General features: G+C 37.3%; 1 protein-coding gene and 1 non-coding gene across 5 annotated transcripts in view; both read right to left on the reverse strand.

Annotated features, from left to right (window-relative positions):
• Window positions 1–16,125, reverse strand: part of LOC124360889 (growth factor receptor-bound protein 14-like) — a 426,402-nt gene that overhangs the window by 142,693 nt on the left and 267,584 nt on the right. For all 4 annotated transcript variants that reach the window (XM_046814869.1, XM_046814872.1, XM_046814871.1 and 1 more), the window contains exons 5-6: window positions 12,909–12,989; window positions 3,004–3,132 (exon numbers count right to left, since the gene is read on the reverse strand). In XM_046814869.1, coding sequence (XP_046670825.1) covers window positions 3,004–3,132; window positions 12,909–12,989 — 210 coding nt within the window. The remainder of the gene's footprint in view (window positions 1–3,003; window positions 3,133–12,908; window positions 12,990–16,125) is intronic.
• On the reverse strand, window positions 11,281–11,387 carry LOC124361563. The gene has a single exon (XR_006922322.1). It is a non-coding gene; the product is annotated as a U6 spliceosomal RNA (small nuclear RNA).

Raw genomic sequence — 16,125 nt, forward strand, 5'->3', positions numbered from 1 at the left:
GCAGGGACTCGGGGTGTCTTACCATCACGGGCTCGGTACACTAACCTATTTGGCAGAGGTCACTCGCTCCGCTACCTCACTGTTCTCTCTCTACTGTAGAGTGTGCAGGGACTCGGGGTGTCTTACCATCACGGGCTCGGTACACTAACCTATTTGGCAGAGGTCACTCGCTCCGCTACCTCACTGTTCTCTCTCTACTGTAGAGTGTGCAGGGACTCGGGGTGTCTTACCATCACGGGCTCGGTAGACACGATCAAACTAGTGTTTACGTGTAATAGTTATGAAGGCTAAATAACACTTATATATTGACATCGTAATTTTACTACACACGAACATATCTATGCTAAAGGTATATTTAGTTCCTTATCTACAGTAATATGGACTTACATCTATGGTTTTTAATCCTAAGAAAAGTGCATAAAGAGGATGTGCCAGTCAAATAGTTCGTGCATATAAAGCCTTGAAAGTAAACAGATGCATTTTAAGTAGATTTTGTACACAAAATCGGCTTGAAATTCCCACGTTTTCACCAAACATGACAACCAAACAGCAAAACCGTCCACCCCTCTATCGTTTTTTATATAACGCGGCCTTTGAAAACAGTAACAACCTTAAAAATGTCTAAAGCAAGTTTAAACTTGAAACAAAAATTCGGTCAGGTTCACCGGTCAGATTGGTACCGTTCAAGCTTTCTTAATTCACATCTCCGTTATTTATGAACCTAGAAATCAAAAATATAAAAAAGTTCTACAATATTTATAATATTTTCTAAACTTCTGTAATAAACAATTTTTTGTACTTCGAACTGTATTCAAGATATCTATTGCACGTAAATATAAAAAAAATAAATTACTAAAATTTTAATTGTAACAAAACCTTTCCACTTCGTGCATTTGAATAGGAACTATTTAATAAGTAAAGAAATAATATTTATAATATTACAGTGCTGAAATGCTACCTTCCGTATAAAACGACTGGGTCAAATGTGCGGTAGCCAGAGTGATACATCATCCTGACAGTAGCCGATTCCGCGTTCAAATGAGTTCACTCAATAGTCCCGCCGGTGAAATCGAACCCGACAACCATTAAAGAGTGGATGACGGGGTCTCACATCTCCGGTAACCCCAGCCCGTCACGTGCTCGAGGTCGGGTATCAGCGGCACGTGTGTGGCCGGGGACCGTGACAGTGCGAGGTCTATTATCAGCTCAGGTGCTCACCCGCCCGTACACGGAGAGTCTACAGCACAGCAGTCTTAGATGTGGAGGATCGCGAGACAAAATATTACCCTAGAAACACTGTCGGCAAGCCTTATTCTGGCCGCCCTCATGGGCCACTGGCCTGTGCGAGGATCTCATCAAACAGAATAAGTGGGAGAGTCGATACAGTACAAGGTCGATGGTACTGACGGTCACAGACAGGATTTGCACCTGCGCTTCTCCAACTCAGATTCAAAGTATGACGTCTTACACCGCTCGGCCATCGGTACTGTCAGATCGGTGAAGTACAGCTGCTCCGTTATACGAAACTGTGATATCGATATCAACATAATATGTCTTACTACTTTAGGAATGGCTGAAAAATGAATATATACGATTGCTATTTTTACACTAAACATCTCTATGGTTCGTTCACCTTTTCCTAGAAGTTAAGGCTGCGCTCTGTGACCGCAAATGAGTTTGGACCATTTCCACGAATGCTGTGACAGAAACCACTGTACTGTTAACCTTGTCAATGCGAGCATTCGAATATTGCAATAGTGCTTTCATCTAACCGATCACTGATGCTTTTCTACCAGAATATCACTGTAAAACTGAAGATGCCTAGAACAAAGTTAGAGTTGTTCTCTGACTTAGCGCACTTCTGTATTGTTAGTTGAATTACTATTATATCCTTTCAGTACGATACTGAAGTATCCACATTCGAGATAATTCCATGTCATAATTGACTATTTCAATAAAACAAAATTTAATTTAATAAATCTTTATTCACCTATAATTACAATATTGAGTTACGCTCAAGTAAGCAGGTAAAACATAAACCACGTTATTAAATAAGCATTAGTGTAAAGAAATGTGCCCCTACCAAACTTAAATAAAAAAATAGCTCAATAAGCTTGAAAAAAATTGGTGCTATTGCAAATTTAGCTAGGCTGACACAGCACTTGGGTCAAAATGTTCAGTGTAAATAGACAGGATTTTAATTGATCCATCGCACGACCCATGTTTACATGTGAAAATGCTTCAAAAAGCTCCCCTACTCCCCAAATTGTGTCCTTTTGTGGCATCTTACAAAGTAGAAAAGAATTGGATCTTATTCTGTGATGTTGAATATGGGAAAAAGAGTAAGACAAAGTGTTAAAGTTGGTTAGTCGACAGGTAGACATACCGCACGGGTATAAGTTACATGTTACATTCACTATTCTTAGCATTCTTTTAACGGTGTAAAAGAAAAAGGCACCCATAGACTCCTTGCTATTTTTTATTGTTTCAATTTCAAGGTCCCTCTCCTGGTTGAAACTGTGAATGCCCCACCAATTGGCAGCGCGTGCGCGTGCGTGTGCGTGTGCGTGTGCATCACGTGATGTACCGTACTGACACCAGCTGGTGACACTGACTACTGACTGACTGAGGCAGATTGCTCAAAGCTCAAGCGGGCTGTTGGTCACGTCTACGTCAACACGTAGGGGTCCGTAGGTGTCGCTTTACAAGTTGCATCATCACCTCTATTTGTATTACATAAGGTCTAAGGACATGAGAGGCAGCGCCGTAGGTTCTCACCATAACTTGACAACGCTTACCGGCAGATTAGTTCTTAGTTGTGTATTTTAACAAGATTTACGTTAGTTTTGTCGTTGCCTCCACATAGAACAAACGAGTTCCTCTCTCAGACTGAACACTCCACAAAGGTTTAAGATACTACAAGACGAAGTTCTCATCGTGGTCGATAAATGCTTGACTACTCTTAAGGAACTACTCTTCGACTAGAAGATGATGAACACTCACCTTGTACGACAAGTACAGATTTTTATCCTTGAGCAAGAGGAAGGCCTTCGCCCAAACTTGCTTGTGTGGTTCTCGGACCCAGACTTGGCTGAAGATGGGCGGACACTCCACCGTGGTCGTCAGCATCGTCTGCAACAGTCAACAGGACAAAGTCAGGTCATCAAGTCTACAATACTGACGGTGCTAGTATTTACACTAATTCAAAACGTACTATTAGTAAATAAGTCCCTTCATGGTTAATTAGTATACTGCAATAAAGGAAAATCGATAGCGTAAAATTTAGTATAAATTATTAAGTACTGACGAAAGAACAGAAGAACATTCTAGAGCATCTGATCACAAATGCTGGAGAGACCAATCAAATATTATAATGTACGTAGACAAACCAAACATAAAGAAATATTTTAGTAGTTTTGTGTAGGCTAAACATAAAAGGACACCAATCTTAATTATTAAGGAAAACAATAAGATAGGAATGACAGTCTTATGTGTGTCTCTATCTACACAAACCAAAAAGCATAAAGACCAGAGCGAAGTATTTATAAAACTCTAATGTCAGTTGGGCTCCAGTAACGTGTTTGCGGAGTCTGTTGTTGCCTATGACGCCATCACTACGCTCGCTACGCTCGCCAGTAGTACGACCACGGTCCATGGCCTGCCTCACAGAGAGCCGGCCGGCAACTTTCTCGGGCCGTTGACCCTCTGACTGCTGACATCTCTTCCTGGAAGCTTTCACTAGTGGCCGGGCCCGATCACGTCTACTACTGGGGTACGGCAGGCGCGCGCCGGTGCGGTACTCTCGTACTACTACTCGACCTCGGGGCTATCCACTCACAGTCCGTACTCCGTGTGCACGATATATCGTTATAATGTTTTCATGACATAGAGATAAACCTAGACATAAATCATCTAGATTGTTGCTAAATATGATAGCGATATGTTCTGGAAAATGTATGTATTAAAAAGTATCAGGAGGAACTTCAGTATCTGACATCTAAAGTTTAGAGATAAACCTAGACATTAATCATCTAGATTGTTGTCAAACATGATAGCGATATGTTCTGGAAAATGTATGTATCCAAAAGTATCAGGAGGAACTGCAGTATCTGATATCCAAAGTTTCGAGATAACCCTACGACAGTTAATGCCAGTGTCAACACAATAAGCGTTTTTTTGTTAATAAATGATTAGCAGAACTGAAGAATAAATTAATAAAATTATATGGGAAATAATATTCTACGTATTGTCCCAGGATATTGATCTAGATAATTATAATGAATCTTTATGCTACAATGCGTACTAAACTTTTACCCCAAGCATTCATTCCATCCTGTTCTGGAAATCAATTTACCCAATCAATTTTACTTCTGAAGCCAAAAAACCTCATATCTTGTTTTCTCCCAATAATCACGGCCCAATCAAGTCCCGGACGGCGATCGGTTGTCCAGTTCAAGGACAAGTACGAAATACACCACAAGAGCTGATCTGTGGTGAGCATGTCCCAGGGCGGAGTCTGCAAGCCAATTAGGCAACACTGCCCGCGGTCTGGGCAAATGTGGCAACGCCGCAGTGAGAGATGAGATGTTGCAACGCTGTATCACGAGGACTCGACTCTCGCGGCTCTGGTTACGGTCCGGTCGCGAATTCGGTGATAGCGACACGCAGACCTCGCATATATACATCGTGCCTGACCTGCTCGGGTTCTTCATAAATCCATCGTTTACATAATCTAAATCGCCTATAAACGAAACAAATGTGACCGTTTATTCAGATGTTTTCTGTTACATGTAAAGTAATGCTTCACATGATATCCGATCTTATTTGTAGTAACGGAGAAACATACGCCATTCATGCAGCATCATAGACCAATATACGAGTTTAATACAGGGTGTCCCCTAACCCTCTGGACAAAGATATACCACGATATTGCTCAGGTCAAGACAGACATATTTCACCATATGAACATGGGTCTCCGATGCTTAGTTTCCCATCTGTAGTGTTTTTATAAAAAAATTAATATCTTAAAAAGTAATAAATTAAATTATGCCAAATTTGACACAAATGTTAATGATAACAAGGCCAGTTACTGAAAAAATGCAATTAAATTATTATTAGCATTTTCAAAATGACTGCCTTTAAAACATTTGAATTTTTGAATATCTTAAAAACTAGCATATTTTTAAGAATTGCAAGAATGACAGTTTTTATAGTGTTTTATCACAAATATAATGACATAAAAATTATTTAAATCGAGTAATAAATAGAGCAGATTTACCGTGACAAGACATGGCCCACATTGAGGTTCTCAGCGAATAGCCAACAATACAAAAAACTGAATAAACGGCAGCTGTGGTCATACATATGGGGGTTTAGACTGTACCAAGATGAATGTGCAATTGCTTAATAACACATTGTTGGAAGCCAATTCTTTGTAAATACTTACAACACAGTCAACAGTTTGAAACATGAAAGTGGCTTCTAACAACTACGTTTTGCTAAATACTTCATTTATATTTGTATGGCATTACAAGCTATATACAATGTTGTTATTACGTATACAACGGTTGAACATTAAAAAGTAATTGAATGGTATATATTTAAAATCATTGAGAAAAGCCGTACAATCACCGTGCCGAAACATCTCTATTGCAAATAAAGTTTAAGGAAGCATTAAATATTTTTCATTAGAATTATACATCTTTTGAAATAAATAATGGTTTGAGAAGTGTCAACATCGTCATCATCATTATTATTATTTAAAAAATAAGAAAATATTATTAACGAATTGTTTTGAACTGTTCCAGATGTACAAATCAAATTGGTAGAAAAATCTGTTTCACGCAGAAAGAACGTTTTAAAACTTCACCACAGTATTATATTACTGTATATTGTCAACTACCGATATTAATAGATTTAGTATTTAAAATGGACTTGTTAAGAACTGTCTGGCCAAGCGACCTGAAAGAACACGCCGAACGGCGATGTGGGCAAGGGGAAAGGGCATTGGGGGGGGGGGGGGATGAAAGACACATTTAGTTCCACTTATGTCAAGGGTTTCATTTTGGAACAAAGGACGATTATAACTGACGAGGTTAATAGAGTATCCACTTTCCAGCTGGATACTCTCCTTGTATATCCGGACGACACTTTTATATCGGAAGACAGTCTTATAAGATTCTACCTCCCCCCCCCCCCACAACAACTACACGATTCCATGGTGAGAGTTCAATTTCGTATGACAGAATATAAAGTGACAATTATCGGCTATGAAATATCACCACGATATAACCTCCGTCGAATATCACAGAAATTTATATTTCAATTTTTTTTGTCAGGCAATAGCCAGGTGGTATATTTAGAATCCGTAAAAGTTCTTCAAATAAAATATTTTCAAGAGTTAAAATTGTTAATTAGAATACAATTGTTCTTAATAATTTATTACAAATTCGTCGTAATTCCTTACCCTAACAAACTAATTTTGTGCAGGAATTTCGCATTCGTAAATAACAAGTTTAGTTCGTTTTTATTACATAAATGTTAAATTAATCAACGAGTGACGTAAGCCAACATTGCGTATGTGCTATATGACTGTTTGTCTCTGAAGAATAAGCTCCAAATGTTGTGAGGATAAGGTTGGCAATACTGTTGTCAGTGCGCCTAGTGGACAAGACAATGTTTAGAAAAATGCGTTTCCCAGTTTATAACAATAGTATATTTTCCTACTTCGTGTAACCAAGGAAAAGATTTTTGTAATAAATTGCTATTAATGCGGCATCGTAGACGGACTTCGCTTCAAGATTATAATCGACCAAAGATGACACAAAAGAAGTTCATGAGATATGCCCGCGAACTGTCAGACTGTCAGATCTTCGCAGACGATGAGATTATCTCCGTGCAGATCTCTCTGAAGGGTCGCTGGCCCGGGGGTTTGTGGCGTGTCGAGTCCAGGGGTAGCGGATGTTAATTAGACAATAAACGTCAGACTCGGAGCAGTAAACAAGTAACGACCAACGAACTGTGAAGGTATCAAGCTGGGGTCCAAACCAGTGCCCTGCAGCTCCCGGTCATGTATAACGGCCGACACACACACGTCACCGCGCCGCGCCGCCTCTACACACACATCACACGGCTCGGTGGCGGGGGAGACAGGACTTTATACCTGTAGACTGACAATTGTTTGTAGGGAAGTTAGGTTTAGGAGGGGTTCTCACACTGAGACATAATCTGATTGTATAGATAGACAAAAAGTAAGTTTAAACGACCCGAATGCACCACTACAAATATCAATGATCGATGACAGTGTGCACTGCTTAATGTTTTGTTTCTGAGTTTTACTAGATGACCCATTAATGTGCGGTTCGTATAGATAAAACCTCTTTCTTAACCTGGTTCCTTATTCTCTCAGTCAAAATTATTTTGATTTACTTTTATTGTCAAAGTCCGAAATATTGGACTTTGGATAACTATGTAAAGAGTGTCACCATAATTCCTATAAAGAACACAATGTAGAATGTAATGTAATTAATGTATGTAGATTATAAAACATTAGATGGCCGTGAAACCTTTTGACTTCGCGAAGTTGGCAGGCGCGGATGACCGATCCTTCCGATAATCTCCAAGATTGAGAACTGTGAATGAAAAATATCCGATTGTGTTTAATCGATAGCTTACTTTCGTATTGTTTCTGACCACTTTCTTGAGTTAAGTTATAAAACGTATAAGCTTCTAATATTAAATCACTTCAATATTTCCCGACGTATGTTGAAACCTTACTTTAAACTTTGTGAAACATTTATCTGAATGCACAAGATTTTCATTCACAGTTATAACTATTCACTGGACATCTTGTAACTGTACAGAATAAAATGAGGGAATTCGTTGGTCTAATCAATATTTTATCACTGATTTTGTTCTTTTGAGTATTGTTAGTCAAACTTTAACATATATAATCTAAATTTTAATTTTTTATAATAAAAAACAACATTTTTAATTTAGGTAATATAAAGTATAGTTTAAATCAAATCAAATCATATTTTATTGCATTTTTTTACAATTTTTACATTGCATTGCAAATGTCAGTAAATCATTGTAAATCATTTTGTAAATAGTTTACACATGCCAAAGTTAAGGCATTCACACATGCATCCAAACCAACACTTCCACACATTCACCCAAGCACACTCTCACTGACTCCAGATCCTATGCCTCTCATAAATCCCAGCGGCTCATCATGAATTCATCAATATAAGTGTTAAAGAAGAATATAATAAAAATCAAAATATAAATGTATTTTCATAAAACATTGCAGTTTCATTTTACCTTCAGTTTCAGTTTCAGGCACAGGTATTATTGTATGAACCAAAAAACTATAAACGATAACCTCCAAAAAAATAAACAGTAAAAGTGTAGTCTAATCAGGACACACTGAAGACTGTTTCAGTACGGTTCCGGCACAAACATAACGCAGTGTGTTCTACTCTCTTCTTTCTTTTCCCCAAGTAACAATTCTAATTCACTCAACAATTACAACATACATTATTTTTACAGCTTTGTGGTTACAGACGAGTGTATAGTGTTCTTTATTGTCCGGTAAAAACAACCATTTACTGGCAGGACAAGGTAAAGCAGTTCGGCCTAACGTTACAATCCATAGGGAAATCAGAAAGCTCCAAAATGTATAACAAAAGAGAAAATGTTAATTTAGATTGTATCTGAAAAAGAATGCGTCCGTAACAAAGATTATGTGACATATATTTGCTTAGCTACGTAGCTACGTACTGAGAGCGATGCTGCGAACTGTGGAGAAACGTCAAGGTTAACTAATAATAGTTACGGTTTATGTAGATGTTCCACCACTAGTAAAGTTGAAAAAACTAGTAATAGCCATCGCTACCTTTTTGAAAAACTCCTGTAGCTGATGTTGAATTATTTCCTGACATACTTCGAGTGTTTATATATTTTGTTTTGTTTTTGCTAAGGATGTTTTCTTCATTTTTCACGAAATCTTACCAACATTATACGAGTATTTAATTTATAAAACATACATTGGACTGGAAATCGTGCCGTGAGGATACAATTTTGTGAGTAGCAAATAATTGTGATTCGCATTATAAAAAAATTTCAGCTGTACACGACGGCGGCGTGGAAGCAGCTCCTCACGTAGCTCTCAGCTCCAGTTCCAGCAACCCTTGACGAGTTCCAGGAACAATCTCTTCCACTCCAGTCGATCACGTTCGACCGGGATTGGAGAGATCGGTGGCCGGTGTTTGTGTTGTGTTGGTGCCGACTCATCGGCCGCGAGAGGTGACGGGTTCTCGGAAACGACTAGCGGCCGCGAGAGATTGTCGGTCAGGTGTCGAGAGTGCGCGCGCAGCGGCCTGTCGCACCAGGAGCACAGAACCGGTCCGGAGCCACGGCGTTATCAGGGAAATCTATCTACTGACACTTTATAGTCTCCTGGTGGCCGTAAAAACAAACGTAAAACAGTCGTTCTGCCACGTATTCCTTTCAGTGCCAAAATTTGTGACCCCATTGTTCGCCCGATCTGAGAATCGTATTTCCCCGACATATTCTTATACATTGACTCCCGTTAAGAAATAAATGATTCATATATACACACACACACACATATATATATATATATATATATATATATATATATATATATATATATATATATATATATATATATATATAAACGTACATGTTTTAATCTTTACATATTCAAATTGCGAATTCAAATGAGAAACATACGGACCAGACACGAAAATCCAAAAATGTATATTTTAATACATTCAGTTTCATTCTAATAGGATTCACTGCGCTATGACTGACTAAGATATATGTAATTAATTAATACGTAAATATCCCAGAAATATGACTTGATTCAAAATCTAAAGTCTAAGCCTAGTCATGTAGAGAAAAAAAAGAAACAAAAATACGAAACAAATTTGTCCATAGGAATACAGATTTTTAAAATATGTTTCCAAACTAATTATTGATATATGAACATTCATTTTTTCTGTATACATTTAGTACTGAAATTCACTTAGCTAGGTAATAATTGATCGTGGGATCTATATTCTCACCTGAAAGATATGATAGACCTCTTGCAACAATACTTATATTTCACGTAAATTATTACATATCAGATAAATGGATAACCACATAAACATTTAGAAGGCTTCCATATAATCTGATGTTGATTTTGAAAAATATACTTCAACTTCCAGTGAAATATGTTTGCCTACAAATTTTGAGAACTAATTGAATATTAGGCATTCGTATCGCAGTTACAATTGCAGTTCTGAAGCTTATGGATTGTAGGAATCTCTCCTGAGATTGAATATTAGGCATTCGTATCGCAGTTACAATTGCAGTTCTGAAGCTTATGGATTGTAGGAATCTCTCCTGAGATTGAATATTAGGCATTCGTATCGCAGTTACAATCGCAGTTCTGAAGCTTATGGATTGTAGGAATCTTTCCTGAGATTGAATATTAGGCATTCGTATCGCAGTTACAATTGCAGTTCTGAAGCTTATGGATTGTAGGAATCTCTCCTGAGATTGAATATTAGGCATTCGTATCGCAGTTACAATTGCAGTTCTGAAGCTTATGGATTGTAGGAATCTCTCCTGAGATTGAATATTAGGCATTCGTATCGCAGTTACAATTGCAGTCCTGAAGCTTATGGATTGTAGGAATCTCTCCAGAGATTGAATACTCTCAATAGGCTACTAGTAACGTAGACATTGAGACAAATTTGAATGGAATATGTTGAATGGAATATGTTGAATGGAATCGTAAGGAAAGATGGTGTCGGTTTATCGAGCTCAATACCAAGAAAAAGTGGTTGGCGACAGAATTGGACCTCTCTGAATGAAGCGAAACTCTCCCTCCTCTTCACCCTTGATGTAACGTATCACATGATCAGCATGGGGCCTAACCTCAGAAATTGTTCGTTCATCTATCTGTTGCAAAATTATTCTATATCGATTTAATGGTATTCTCCGTCAATTCATTAATCCTGGCCCTGACTTGATTAGCACAGAGATGTTATTTTTAATTCTGTGTTTCCGTGAATAGAACTGTCTACACCTTGCTACTATTAATTAGGCTCCTTTATCAGCGGCGTTTACAAAATTTTAAAGTAGTAAAAAGAAACATGATTAAATAAAATAATTAATGAAGGTAAGCAGAATAAAATTATAAAGAATAATAGGAAAGAATTATTTCGCCTAAAATAAAAAAAAATATATATTTTTCCTGATTATCCAAAAAATGTGGAACGCTTCACGATTTTGCGTGTCATCCTTGCGCAGGGGCCATGCTAATCTTCTCTGTATCGTTCCAATTTTAGTATATGTACTGCCGAAGCAAGTACATCAGTCAGTCCTCTCAGTTGGGTATATAAAGCGACTTCACTAGACGTCAATGTTGTCTCGTGTGGAGGCACAAATTAATCAAGGTTTAAACTAAGATGTAGCACTATAAATTCTAAATGTATTCACTAAATCATTACAAAAGTATAAAGTGTACACTAAGTCATGTTCATAAATCCAAAATAACATATTTTAGTATGTATTTTTGTAAATTTATTTAGTAAAGTTCGCAAGGCTGAGCGGACCGTCGATGGCGCTACCACCTGGCGGCAAACAACACTACTACGACGACTTCTCGTCTACACGAAGAATATTAAATGTCGCTGAATGTACGTGTACTCCTCGTAATTTTCAATTACTTGCACTTTACACAAACGTGATATTATTTTAGAAAACTATATTTTTTGTGCCATCGCTGAAAACTCTTAAACTGCCACAAATGTACGATACTTCTGACATCTTTGTGAGTTGGCACAAAGAAGTACAATTTTGTAATTTTTAACTTCGAAAAAATAATAATCAACATTTCGAAGTGTTTTAACGCCATACATGTCAGAATGAAATAAAGAAAGAGAATATTTTAATTTATTTAATATGTATAAAAAACACATGTATTTTTTTCTTGATTCCTGGAATCTGGAGTCATTTTCATCTGGAGAGATCCAATAAAAGTCGGCGAAGTAGCTCAAAATGAATTCTTTACATCGTTTCGACATCAGACACACCTAGATTGTAAAATATATAGAGTAATCTAGGTGAAAAGGTAGTCCCATTGTCTCATCAAGGGTTCAATTGAGTGCACTACGATGTGATAGACACCATCTCTAAGCACGGTGGAAGAACCGAGTAAGTAAGATTCTTGACGCAGCACTAAGAGGAAGGTGAACCAGAGCTAAACTCAACATTCACATTGAATCAACGTTTCTCTCCGTATAAATTTTACATCGAAATGTTTAATTACATTGAACTAAACACACACAGACCTTACTGTTTGTTTGTACGGTGGCATGTGCAGCCGCGGACCAGTGTGTACACACACACACATCCACACACACGTACTCATATTCCCTTCAGTCACGCGACCAGTTTGCAGTGATAGTTATCCCAGTTTCAGTGGTCCCATATAAATGTTAATGGTATTCCATATATTTCACGCTTTACCGGAGTAAACTACAGGTAATGTACGCCAGAGCCTTCACGAGAATGTACGCTCCCTGGGCACTGGATAATTTTCTAGCGCGGACGCTGTACTTATTAGCATATAGAATACACTGTAGTTTTTCTTGGAAACTCGCCTAGAATACGTTACAATACATGTTGTGTTCCATTGTCATGTGTGGAACAATTTATTTGTTCATTTGTAATAAAGCACTTTAATCAAAAGAAACACACTTTCTAATTTATGTACTATAAGTCAAAAAACTGTTTAATTATGAAATCACATGGAACTATTTTGTCTCTCATAACAAATTAATTACAGACAAACATATATACAACCAATGATATGGTATATAATAGTTTACCTGTAGAAGTGACGTCGGGCCATTCGTAGGGAAGACGTGGTTGTACGCCGACAGATCGACCATGTCTTCAGGGAAAAATTGCTGGAACAAAGAACATTACTTAAGTTCAGATATTCAACTCATTACGTAACCAAATATAGAAATAAGGATAGTATGAGTAAAGCCATAATGTTCTCAAGAGCTGGGCGTACTTACGGTCTTCTTGGTTGTAGCACCTTAAGAACAATGTTAGGAAACCATTTTTGGCCGTAGGGTTAAGGGAGATCTCATTTAGTTGTAGGGTTATGATAGATGTCTCATTTAAGCTGCATGTTTATGGAAGATGTCTCATTTAAGCTGCATGTTTATGGAAGATTTCTCATTTAAGCTGCATGTTTATGGAAGATTTCTCATTTAAGCTGCATGTTTATGGAAGATGTCTCATTTTAGCAGAATGTTTATGGAAGATGTCTCATTTAAGCTGCATGTTTATGGAAGATGTCTCATTTAAGCTGCATGTTTATGGAAGATGTCTCATTTAAGCTGCATGTTTATGGAAGATGTCTCATTTAAGCTGCATGTTTATGGAAGATGTCTCATTTAAGCTGTATGTTTATGGAAGATGTCTCATTTTAGCAGCATGTTTATGGAAGATGTCTCATTTAAGCTGCATGTTTATGGAAGATGTCTCATTTAAGCTGCATGTTTATGGAAGATGTCTCATTTAAGCTGCATGTTTATGGAAGATTTCTCATTTAAGCTGCATGTTTATGGAAGATGTCTCATTTTAGCAGAATGTTTATGGAAGATGTCTCATTTAAGCTGCATGTTTATGGAAGATGTCTCATTTAAGCTGCATGTTTATGGAAGATGTCTCATTTTAGCAGCATGTTTATGGAAGATGTCTCATTTTAGCAGCATGTTTATGGAAGATGTCTCATTTAAGCTGCATGTTTATGGAAGATGTCTCATTTAAGCTGTATGTTTATGGAAGATGTCTCATTTAAGCTGTATGTTTATGGAAGATGTCTCATTTTTAGCAGCATGTTTATGGAAGATGTCTCATTTAAGCTGCATGTTTATGGAAGATGTCTCATTTAAGCTGCATGTTTATGGAAGATGTCTCATTTAAGCTGTATGTTTATGGAAGATGTCTCATTTTAGCAGCATGTTTATGGAAGATGTCTCATTTAAGCTGCATGTTTATGGAAGATGTCTCATTTAAGCTGTATGTTTATGGAAGATGTCTCATTTTAGCAGCATGTTTATGGAAGATGTCTCATTTAAGCTGCATGTTTATGGAAGATGTCTCATTTAAGCTGCATGTTTTATGGAAGATGTCTCATTTAAGCTGCATGTTTATGGAAGATTTCTCATTTAAGCTGCATGTTTATGGAAGATGTCTCATTTTAGCAGAATGTTTATGGAAGATGTCTCATTTAAGCTGCATGTTTATGGAAGATGTCTCATTTAAGCTGCATGTTTATGGAAGATGTCTCATTTAAGCTGCATGTTTATGGAAGATGTCTCATTTAAGCTGCATGTTTATGGAAGATGTCTCATTTAAGCTGTATGTTTATGGAAGATGTCTCATTTTAGCAGCATGTTTATGGAAGATGTCTCATTTAAGCTGCATGTTTATGGAAGATGTCTCATTTTAGCAGCATGTTTATGGAAGATGTCTCATTTAAGCTGCATGTTTATGGAAGATGTCTCATTGTAGCTGCATGTTTATGGAAGATGTCTCATTTAAGCTGCATGTTTATGGAAGATGTCTCATTTTAGCAGCATGTTTATGGAAGATGTCTCATTTAAGCTGCATGTTTATGGAAGATGTCTCATTTAAGCTGCATGTTTATGGAAGATTTCTCATTTAAGCTGCATGTTTATGGAAGATGTCTCATTTAAGCTGAATGTTTATGGAAGATGTCTCATTTAAGCTGCATGTTTATGGAAGATGTCTCATTTAAGCTGCATGTTTATGGAAGATGTCTCATTTAAGCTGCATGTTTATGGAAGATGTCTCATTTAAGCTGCATGTTTATGGAAGATTTCTCATTTAAGCTGCATGTTTATGGAAGATGTCTCATTTAAGCTGAATGTTTATGGAAGATGTCTCATTTAAGCTGCATGTTTATGGAAGATGTCTCATTTAAGCTGCATGTTTATGGAAGATGTTTCATTGTAGCTGCATGTTTATGGAAGATGTCTCATTTTAGCTGCATGTTTATGGAAGATGTCTCTGTTTAAAGATATATTTAATACTGATCTAAAGGCTTTTTCGATGTTTTTAAGGTAATTCAGAAAAAACTCACTGTCTTGTATTTCGTGTTAAAATATTGAAAAAGTATCTGCATAAAAATCCCTACACACCGGTTGTAAGTCAACATTAAGGGCGCGATAGTACTGTACATGGAGTATAATATTGTTTTTATGGGACTACAACCAAGGAGGCCGTTTCAAGATCGTTTCACCACAGTCGGCTCTTCTCCGGCAATGGAAGACTTTAACACAATACACAAGATTGTACACAAGATACAAGTTATTGATGCTGTGTCGAGTGACCGAGTGTTACTGTTAATGCTGGGCGCGAAGCGAGGAGCGTGTAAGATGAATTACAGACGAGGAAACCGGAAACTGGGACAAGGAGGATTACAACCTCAGCTGACTTGAGCCGGGCTCAGTCAGTTGCTCGTTCATTATAACTTTAGACCTGCGTAACACAGCAATGGTAGCAAGGGGTGATAGAGTTTAGGTTCAGTCCCGCTGTTCTCTTAGTGTAACGTCTGAAACCTGACGTAGGTACAGTCACCGACGTTTTAGGACCTCTTCAGACTAACATGGCTCTAGATTCCAGGAATCGTACAAGAATCATATCCCATACTACAGTATACTGTTCATTGAGTGATGAAGTGAGTGAAACTTGATACAATTCTGTGTGTAATATTCGTACACTGAATCATATCCCATACTACAGTATACTGCTCATTAAATAATGAAGTAAGTGAAACTTGATACAATTCTGTGTGTAATATTCGTACACTGAATCATATCCCATACTACAGTATACTGCTCATTAAATAATGAAGTAAGTGAAACTTGATACAATTCTGTGTGTAATATTCGTACACTGAATCATATTCCATACTACAGTATACTGTTCATTAAATAATGAAGTAAGTGAAACTTGATACAATTCTGTGTGTAATATTCGTACACTGAATCATATTCCATACTA

Source organism: Homalodisca vitripennis, chromosome 4 (genome assembly GCF_021130785.1).
Source record: "Homalodisca vitripennis isolate AUS2020 chromosome 4, UT_GWSS_2.1, whole genome shotgun sequence".
In the NCBI taxonomy this organism is placed as follows: domain Eukaryota; kingdom Metazoa; phylum Arthropoda; class Insecta; order Hemiptera; family Cicadellidae; genus Homalodisca; species Homalodisca vitripennis.